Source organism: Apaloderma vittatum, unplaced genomic scaffold (assembly GCF_000703405.1).
Source record: "Apaloderma vittatum isolate BGI_N311 unplaced genomic scaffold, ASM70340v1 scaffold693, whole genome shotgun sequence".
Lineage (NCBI taxonomy): Eukaryota > Metazoa > Chordata > Aves > Trogoniformes > Trogonidae > Apaloderma > Apaloderma vittatum.
Window position 1 is genome coordinate 22,593 of NW_009707265.1, and position 10,444 is coordinate 33,036.

At 52.1% G+C, this 10,444-nt stretch overlaps 1 protein-coding gene across 1 annotated transcript; it reads right to left on the bottom strand.

The window, feature by feature from the left end:
• Positions 1–6,627: 6,627 nt before the first annotated feature.
• DDX49 (DEAD (Asp-Glu-Ala-Asp) box polypeptide 49) lies at positions 6,628–10,438 on the bottom strand (the record flags this gene model as incomplete). The annotated part of the gene is given in 12 exon segments (XM_009866094.1): positions 6,628–6,819; positions 7,053–7,124; positions 7,493–7,581; positions 7,996–8,070; positions 8,382–8,479; positions 8,948–9,024; positions 9,108–9,183; positions 9,469–9,609; positions 9,721–9,908; positions 10,011–10,069; positions 10,072–10,128; positions 10,351–10,438. Coding segments are annotated over 12 exon segments (1,212 nt in total), but the record flags the coding sequence as incomplete, so codon positions are not given.
• Positions 10,439–10,444: the final 6 nt, after the last annotated feature.

A 10,444-nucleotide genomic window follows, 5' to 3' on the forward strand; every position in this document is an offset into this window, starting at 1 on the left:
CTTTTCCTTGCCAGAATAATCCGAGTAGTGGCTTTTTGATAGAGATCTATCCTGTGCTCGGCGTTTGTTAAAAAGTCTTTTACTGAGGCATTGCAGGGCAGCGCGACGGATGGTTCTGGGAGGCACTTTCCGTGGCAGCCTTCCCCTCTTCTAAACTAATGAAAACCCGTTCACCACCAGCTATTTCCACAAATGCCCTAAATCTCTGGTTACCAGTGAGACAGCCCTGCTGCAGGACGGTGTAGCAGCAAAGCACTAATTCCATCTGCCCCACTTGAGTGAGCTTTTAAAAAGGACTTCAGCGGTGTTTCGGAACAGCAGTGCTCTAACAGATCCCCACTGTGCACTTTCCAACCCTTGTCCCTTCCCTGTTTATGCTTCTCTTGCTTCAAAAGGAGACAATTTCATGTTACAAAAGCCAGCGCTGAATGGCAAGGCTGCAGTTTTATGTTTGCTTCTGTCTCACAATAACAGTTACTGTCAACAACTAAATAACGGTGGCTTCCTTGGCTGGAGGAGAAATGCTACCGATTGCGGGTACCTTGAGAGACCTAATTCCTTCAGCAAATTAGGATCTTAATTATTCATAGAAACGCTAGACAGAACATTAATAAAGGGAGCACGTGGAAGATGGTTCACATGCGAGATCAGGATGAACAAATAAAAAATGCTGCCACCTTCCCCACTTCACACGAACACCAGCAAGGTGTGATTCTCTGCTCTCGATGCGGAGATGAAGAAGGACCTTCTCGGTCCAGAAGGACCCGAGACCAGCTCAGCAAGAGAAAATGAAGCTTTGCTATTGCAGGACATGCCAATAGTAGAGCCTCAGAAAAAGGATGTGTCTAATGCTGACAGATGCTGACAGAGGCCTTCCAGGCTGAACAGGAATGCAAATGCAGCCCAGACCCGGAGCTGGCCTGGCGGTCCCAGCAGCAGACCACCACCAGCTCTGCCACTGGCTCGCTCTGCACACTCCAGGCTTTGATGCCTTCTCCTCTGCAAAGCAGGCAATTACCCTCCCTGAAGGAGTGTTGGACTTCAAGGACTAGCGTGTGCGAGGTGCCTGGAGAGCCAGGAGAGGAGCAGGTTAGCACAGACAGGACTGGTTAATACTCTTAAGTGATTTTTAAAAATCTTTCGCTTCCCAAAAAGCTGCTGCAGAGCCCCCTGGTAATGCGTGTGGTGGTTTTAGGCAGCCTCACATCGAAGTTACTTAACAGATTGTCTTTGATATCTGTATTTTCCTGAGAACAGACTGAAGCAATTTTTCTTTTTTTTGAGGGAAAGCAACTAGGTACTTTGTTTTAAATCTCTGAAGGATCAAACATGGGGGCAATTTGTGATTAAACAGCACTGTTAATGAAAAATAGGTGACCTAACCCTTCTGAGCTCCTGCATGTGGGCTACAGAGATCAGCTGCTCTGTTACTCAGAGGCGAGGTTATTTTTAGTGCAGAAATGGTCTGTTTACACTTGACAGCACAGGCAAGTGTACTCTGTGAGTGTAACAGCCCCCATACACATGCACACGCTGGAAGACAATTTCAGTGCGCACCAGAGGAGGCAATTAAATGCGTCTTTTGGAAAACGTCCATGAACACATAATAAAGCCCCAAAAATCCAGTGAGGTTCACAGTCCCCTTTCCCAGAGTAATTTGTAATTATTTTCATTATTAGATTGTGGTGTGTAAAGGCAGTTTCTGCTCCGAGGGAAAAGAATGTGAGCTACAGCGCTAATCACCTCTGCGCAAGGTCCCACCTCCTCCATCAGCTTCCCTCCACCATGCCAAAAAAAGCAGCAGCTGGGATAATGCTGGAAATGAGACACTGGTGATAAGAGCAAGCAACGCTCCGGGCACGAGAGATATGGCAGCTCCAGCAACAGGTAACTGGAGGGAGCAGCGCTTGCACGCTCCTGTCAGCTCCCAGCTGAACCACCACTTGCAGTCCCTCAGCTCCTCAGGCTCTGCTGAGCACAAGCCTGGGAAGTGAGAATCAAAGGTACCAAATTCCATTTCTTTGGATGCCGCTGCCAACCGCAGCTGTAAGAAGCTGCCAGATGGAGAGGGGCAGGAGGCTGGTGTCACCTCTGTCCCCGTGGCACCAGCTCTGTCCCCATGATGTGCAGGGAAGGGCTCTGCAGTCTGGCAGAGCATATGTCCCCTTCGTATTTCACTGGGACTTGCGTAGGCTGCCACAAACCTGAACTGTCACCCCTTCCTCGCGTACCGCTGTCACACGTGTGATACCATGTGCTCCGGAGAGAACGAGGCAGCCTCTCTGCCTCAGCGCCTGCTCCTCACCCTGCTGCTGGCTTATTTTTCCCAAGGGCTGGTAGAAGAAGCCAGAGAGGATGCTGTGTATGATCTCTGCCTTCTGTTTGCACTGATGCTGGGCTAACAGGGTTTCAAATCTCAGGAGGCAACAGACAGAAAACATTACTGGCTGGAGATACTGATGTCCAGGCCTTGTTTTGGGTAGATGAAAACAGTGTCTGAGCCTAGAGATTGGTGACGTGGGCGCTCACCTGGGGTCTCACTGTGGGAGCGGCACACCTGGTGATGTCTGGCCTTGGGAATTGCAAGAATGATTCTGGGAAGTACTGAGCAAAGACGAAGGGATGAGGATGAGCCAGTGCAACAGGCTAGTGCTGGGCTCAGAGCTTCTCTTTGCACAACTGGAGCAGAATCTTCTGGTCCTTGGCAACTGCTTTTCCTCCCAGAGGTGACAGGAATCCAAAGCAAGCCATGCAGGACCCAGGAGACGGAGCTGCTACAGGGAGTGAGAGGTATGAATTAAATGGAGCCAGCAGGGGGGGTTTCTTAGGACAGAAGACAAAATCCAGGTATTCCTTTCCTCTGTCCCATTTTTGGAGTCCTGCTGCTGACAGGGAGGAACTAGGGGAGTTACAGTGTCAAGCATGTCCTGCCCAGAGTGAAGACACATGTCTGGGCAGCTGCAGTCAAGCCTTGGGTGAGGGTGTGCCACGGACAAGGAGTTTAATCAGCAGAAACCGGCAGGGAAGAGCTTTAAGGTGCAGCAGGGAAGGTGGAGGTTCAACAGAGAAACTGCAGTGAGTTGTGGGGAGAGCCCTGGAAGCAGCAGCCATAACTAGGATGGAGCATTGCAGGGTTCAGGATCCGTCCTGCCCTGCGAGTAAAAGGAAAATGGATCCTGCCAGCAGCAGCAGCACCTGGGAGGGGCTGGAGTGTTGCATGGGCGAAACTTGGGGACAGGCAGCCCTGTCCCTCCGCTACGTCCCTGCTTTCTCAAGTCGAATCTTTAATATCCAGCTGCCCAGCCAAGAAGCCCTGTGCTGTATTTCCCTCTGAAGCAGGACCAGCGCCAGCAGCGGAGGTGTCAGAGCACCCCAGCTGCCATCTACCGGCTAAGCTGGTGGGGGGGCCCCACCGAGCTGCACGCAAGCTGCCCCGGGAGGAGAGCTTGGAGGAGAAAAGGCCATTCCTGGTAGAAAAGTTGGTTAAGCAGATTTTAAAGGCTTTCGAAACAGCCGAGTTCATGTTTGCAAAGAGCATCCAAAGGTAAAGCAGCAGCTGATAGAGCGCAGGCTGGACCGGTGAGGTTTCGCACCGCAGGGATCTACAGCTCTGTTAAATGCACAGAGATGGGGGGTGCACCCAGGGCAGCCCCTGTGGGGGAGCACTGAGAGGCTGGACTGCAGGCAAAAAAAAACAGCAAAGCTGGAACGGGAGCTCCAATGCAGCACTGCTGTCTCAGCAGAGAAACCAAAAGCCTGGCCCAGAGATTCCCCCAGACTCTTTCATTGCAGATGCCTTTCCTTCAGTGTAGAGATCCAGAGCTTTCCTGCCTATTACAGCATCCATAGATAGAGGGGGTGCCAGCTCCTGAAGGTGACTGCCGTGTCACCAAACCTGTCTCCACTTCCCCATTTCCTTGCTCAGCAGAACTGCCAGCAGGGAAAATTTATCAAACACTGCCTGTCTCACCCAGGAGGATCCCAGCCTCTTCCTTCTCCCTGCAAAACTTCTGGGAAGCACGTCTCAGAGATGTTCGTCACTCTGTAAGATAGCCAGAAACGGGGGGAAAGGCTCCAGGAACAGACCAGTAGTTCCTTAAACACACACCAACCAGCCTGTCCTGGCAGGTACCTACAGACCCATCAGGGCCAGACAGAATTATAGAATCACAGAATCATTAAGGTCAGAAGAGACCTCTAAAATCAAGTCCAACTGTCAACCCAACACTGCCATGACCACTAAACCATGTCCCCAAGTGCCACGTCTGCACAGTTTTTGAACACTTCCAGGGATGGGGACTCCACCACGTCTCTGGGCAGCCCCGTCCGGTGGGAGGCGAAGGAGCGTGTTCTTGCCGAGCCCCTCAGGGCAGCAGGGCCGGGTGATGGCTTCGCACCCAGAGGAGACGGGAGGATGAGGAGGGCTGGCACAGGTGCAGGACGTTCACAGTCCCCATGCCAGAGTGGTGCCCAGCCGGTCACACACGGTCCAGGTGAGAGAAGAGGCGTGGATCTGAGATGCTGGATGGAGAAGAGTTTCCATGGCAACCCAGCCAGGGAACCCCCCTGGAGCTGGGGAGCTCGGGCTGAAGGAGGGAGAGAGCAGAGCCTGCAGAAGGCACGGGCGAGAGACCACGGGCGTGCTGGGTGTAAGGAGTCAGCCGTGCTCGGGCCAGATCTTGCACAGCACAGACCAGACGCCTGCTTGGGGGACGGGCAGGCAGAGCCACACACAGAGGAGGGTGGGTTCAGAGCCAGAACACCAGCTCTGCTCTGAGGAGAAGCCCTTACATTCCTCCAGGATCCCAAAGGATTATGACAAAGCACAGAAACCCCCAAATGGAATATCCTACTCGGGGGGGCATTGCTGGCAGCATATACAGAAATTCCACTTGACGTCCCTTTGTCCTGGGCAAGATGTAAATTCCTCATCTGGGAATTTAAAAGCATCTTTCTCTATCCCAACTAGCACAGCAACTTCTTTTTCTACTCAGCCACTCCCAAATCTGATTATCTGAAACAAGAACATCTAGTCAGCACTACAGAGAGCTCTCATTTCCAGCACGTGTCCTACGCTCACAGAAAAGGCTGCTCAAGAAAGACAAGGGATGTATTAAAAGGAATTTTGAATAAAGCTTCGAGACAAGAGCCTTGATCAAACCCCGCATGTCATGTGCGGAAGGAGACTAATAGAGAAACCCCCACCAGGCTGAAGCAAAGAGACTTAGACAGCAGACTAAGAAGCGTCTGTGAGGGAGGGGAACAACCGACACTGAAAGGGAAAGGCAGGATCAGCCCCCTCCCCGGGACAGCAGGAGCAGCCTGTCCCAGAGAGGATGTCTTTTTCATCTACAGCCAACAGGCTCGCTCCGCAAATTAGCGTGCACGAGGCTGGAGGAGCATTTAGTATTCAGAAAGCATCGGTCTGATACAAACCCATTTGCTGCTGCTGCTGCAGCAGCTGCCACCGGGGACAGCGGGCTGTGACAGCTCGAGGCAGCCTCTCGAGTGGTTTTTCCTTCCTGGAGGGCAGCCAAGAGGACAAAGTGAGGAACCCATTCGGAAACCCCGGAGTGTACCGCTCCCATCTCCCAGTCCCAACGAGTCAGGGCTGCTCTCCTTGGGGGAACCACCAGCTTGGGGTGCACAGCCCCAGCTTGGTTCGGGCAAAGCACCACAGGGGCTGCACGCGGCCAGGGAAGGAGCTGGCCTCAGGTAGCATGAAGGGACTGAGGGACAAAACGCCCACGAGAAGCTCAAGCTTTCTCCACTTCAGCTCTTGAAATGAAACCATTTTTATCTCCAAGCTCTCTGCCCACATTAGCACGTAAAATCCCACAACTCTCCCACCTGTTGGGGAAGGTCAAACATCTAGTCACTTGCTGCAATAAGTATTTGGGCGCTGAACCAGAGAAACTACTTCCGTAAGCAAGAGGACAGAAGAAATAGGAGATCTTTGGTCTCAAGGTCTCCACACCTGACTCTGCTCTCCCTGTGGATATCGCTGGGGAGAGCAGCCCAGGGCTGGAGTCTGAGCTGAGGCAGACGATGGTATCACTTGAATGTACAGGGCAGAATTATCCCAAGAAAACCCCCCAGGCCCACCCACACAATCCAATACAACCTGCCCGTGCGTTCTAGGAATTTTCCTCTCGGAAAACTCTGAGCTATGGCACAGATAGGGGCTGAGCTCATTTTGTCACAGTATTTTTAGACTCTGGCTCAGGGGAGAATCTGTTGATATAAACAAGTGTGAGTGGCAAGCGCCAGCCCTTGAAAGGTAAAGAGCAATGACTGAATGAAAGGGGAAGAGAAAAAAGATCTTTATTTCCCTTCATGTCACCAAGAATTCAGGTCTGGCCTCTCCTTTGCTGGAGGAAGGAAACATCCTCTTTAAAGACATTCTTCCAGGAGCCTGGTCCAGCCCACCAGGCATGGCCCACGCCAGCAGCATTGTGCAGGAAGGAAAAATAACTGAGACAGTTTATCGGTGTCCCTTCTTCCCTCACCCCCCTTCCCCATGCTGTCCCAACACTGATTTCAGGTCAGAAGTATCCACGTTAAAACGTGTCAGACCCCAGTATTCCCAAAGCAGCAGCAACGTCAGGGCAGTCCAGGCCAAGCGAGTCAGGCCGAAGGATGTTGTTTCTCTTCCTTAGCTTGCAGTTTTTTCCGCCGCTCCATCTTTTTCTGCAGTTTCCTCTTCAGCTGCAGCTCCTTTCTCTTCTGAAATGCCTGCTGGATCTTCTCACGGCACTGCTTGTTTTTCTTCCTGATCTTGGCCAGCTCTGCTTTCCTTTTTGCCTCCAGATCCGGATCCTGCAACGGCAGATGCCAGGCCATTAGTGACAAGCCTAGGGACAGGCCGCCTCTCCTCGATGCCCACGCTGCTTTCCAGCCCATGACCGAGTAGGCTGCTAAAGTCACACCCTACTCCAACACACTTCTTAGTATCAGTCACCCTTTAAGATAAAACTTCACCACCCCGAAAGGGAGTCAGGGAGGGACTGTCATTCCTTTTCCACAGCGATCAAAGGAGCAGCAACTCTCACCTTCCCTTCAAGGATCAATTGTTTCCGCTTATTTATTTCTTTCTTCTCATCAAAATCCATTCCTTCGAGTTTCTGTCAAAGCAAAGAGGGCAGTCAGCAACCAAGTCTGACACAGAGGAGAGCAGTACAGCTCCAATGGCTCGGCAGAACCGCACCAGCAGGCCCACATTTGGGAGCCCGCAGACCAGCCTCAACGCTCAGCAGCACGAAAACGCTGCAAGAACATGCAATAGTAGAGCAAATCCAGGGAAGATAACTAAAATAGCCCTACACACATCCAAAGTGCTTCCCCTAGAAAAAGGAATAAAAATTCTCATTTATCTGCTCAGGAGGAAAGCTGCATATCCAGAGCTGCACGTTGGACTGTAACATCTGGTTACGCGCAGCTGCCCATGATCTCCGGTCCTCTGACCCAAGGGGCTTCACATTCCCTCACTTACTATTTCACATTCCCTCCTGGTGACGTTCACTTGGGTGAAGATGTCAAGCACTGACTGCTCTTTCACAGAGAACTCCTGTAGCTTCAGTTCTAAATTGAGACAAGACATTTACAGACCGTGGTCAGTTAAAAAATCCAGAGGCAGATTTTCAACTAATAAATAAACAGATATAGTTCCACTGTTGACCGGTGAAATTGGTGTCATATGCTATGACCACTCTGACTTCCTCAGCCAACCACAAAGGATGAAATTCTCCCCTCTGCCTACAGTTCCCCAGAGCACAAGATGTTGCATTTATTAGGTCAACTTCCTAAAAACAAAAGATTGCAAGTCTGAACCTATGCAAAGGTGCTCCTGCTCTTTCCTACACCTTAACCCCACAGGGGAGAGAAAATGTTCTGCATCATACATCCTGCCCTGATGCAACCAGTGCTGCAAGGGCCACGGGCACAAAGGAACATACACGATCCCACGTTTTAGCAGCATTCGTGGTGTCTACTCACTGATTTCCTCCTCGATAGCGTGTACGAGGTGGATGTCATACTGTGTCACCAGCGTAATCGCTATCCCATTCCGACCTGGAGGATGAAAACACGGTGATACGTGAATCTTGGCGAGCAGAGGGAGATGAAACCTAACCCACACCAAATTCCACCCGTCCCCGTGAGTCTGCCTGGCACAGCACGGTGCCGGGCTGCTCGAGGGGTCTTTATTTGCTCTGAAAATTCAGTTAATTGTTGGTGCAGATCAGACAAGTCAGGACGAGCCACCGGTGGAATCTTAAGGCAGGGTGCTGATCTGAGGAGATGTGGCACTGACTGAAAGGACTGGGCCCCAGCCCTGGGATCCCAGTTCAGCCAGTGAACGGCACACACTTTTCCCTGCTCACCCGCACGGGCCGTCCGGCCAACCCGGTGAATGTAGATTTTTGGCAGGCCGGGAGTGTTGTAATTGATGACAACTTGCACTGCGGGAATGTCCAAACCTCTGAGACGCAGAGAAAGAAGCAAAGAGTTGAGAAACGATGCTTTAATATACGCACTTTAAGTTCCTGTCCTCTGCTTTCTCCCGAGAGCCCCATATTCTCATGAATACAATCCCTGTTGGCTCAGGCCAACAACAAACCCCCTCTTCATGCAGCTCTCCAGCAGTCACAAAATGCAACATCACCTTGGAGCCTGCCGCTCCCTCCCAGACCCAGAGAACACACTAAGCCTCACAGAAATAATTCTTCTGCTAGAACACACACACACCCCCCGCTGCAGCAAAACAAGCCGGGACCAGAGCTACTTCACACACAAGCAGGCTCCAAAACGCAGCTCAGAGGTGTTCTAGAGGGGAAGCGAACAACCTGTCCTACCCCAGTAGGGGGAATTTAAAGCTCTCCTCTTGCTAAACCCAGCCTGAGCTCTGCAGTGCTTAAAAAGCAGGCTCAGGACTTCTGGCAACCCTTACCTGGCAGCGACATCGGTGGCAATGAGAATCTTAAAGATGCTAGACTTGAACTTTGCTAAAGCTGCGAATCGTTGCCGCTGTAAAGGGAGAAGTCTGTAAGAGGGATGTTGGGAGAGCTGTCTGGCTCAGCACCCATCTCCCAGATCTGCCCATCACTCGCCTGTTTCATCATGGAATGCAGCGCAACAGAAGGGAAGTTGTATTTCCTAAGCATCATGTTCAAGACCTGGCAGTCCCTTGAAGGAAAAAAATTTAAATAATCAGAAATAAAATTAAAATAATCAGATCAGGACAGAGCTGAGGCTCATCAAGAAGCCCTCACGCTGCAGTTACCACAACGCACCAAAGTGCTTCAGGTGCTGAAAACGCTGAAAGTGCTTCTCTACCAAATTCCAGAATAAACTAAGGAAGCAAACACCATCCCAGCCTAACAGCCCCTACGGGGCAAATCTGATCTCTCCGCCAGAAACGTAAAGTCACACGCGCACTCCAGAGTGATTGAGGGGAACGAGGCCACTCACTTGCAGGTTTTGGTAAAGATAATAACGGACCAGTCTTCATGCTCATCCTGGAAGGTCTGGACAAGATGGACGAGGTACGCGTCCTTGAGAGCTTCGGGTACGAGCAAATAGCGCTGGTCCAACTCATCCACTGTCCGCACCCTGGCGGGGGTGGGAGGCAAAGCACCAAGAAACACGGGTTTGGTCAGTGAAGGCGGAACACGAGGGAGAGGAGGGACAGCAAGGAGGCGAGATAACCGAGAGGAAACTTACTCGGACACAGCCTCCCAGAAGAAGGGTTTGTTCGTAGCCAGGCTCTTCAGCTCGTTCAGCGTATCGGTCAGCGTGGCACTGAACAGCAGCGTCTGTCTGCGCGCCGGAACAGCCTCCAGAATCACCTCCAGGTCCGCGGTGAAGTCGGCGGAGCCCTGCTCCAACAACCGGTCAGCTTCATCCAAAACCTGGGCACAGCCGGAAACATTGAGTCACCTGCACACGTACCCAAAGGGCTACAGAGCTTTAAAAGCATTAAAAACCAACAAAACGCTGGAAAAGCGCCTTACCAAGAACTTTATCTTTTTAAGGCTGAACGTGTTGGAGCTGCGGAGGTGATCCGCCAGACGGGCGTAGCGATGACGACGTGGGGTTTACGGGAGAGCTCCAGGGCCTGCGCCACCATGTCTGCGGCAAGAACCACGGAGCTCAGGTACAGGCAACGGGGCTCAGGCCCTGACCTCGTTCAGCCAGTAAAGCTGGAAAACCTCCCTCTCCTCACTCCCACCAGCCTTGCGAAGCGGAGAGCGGCTCCTCGGTGTGAGGAGAACAAACCACGTGGAAAGAGGAGCCTTCCCGGGATTCTGCTCTCTCCCAGCCCTACCGGGGCCAGGCGGGGGCTCCACTCACCCAGGCCGCCCACCACCACGCAGTCCTTCAGGCCGAGGGGCTTCCCCAGGACACGGAACTGCTCGGCGATCTGGTAGGCCAGCTCCCTGCCGGG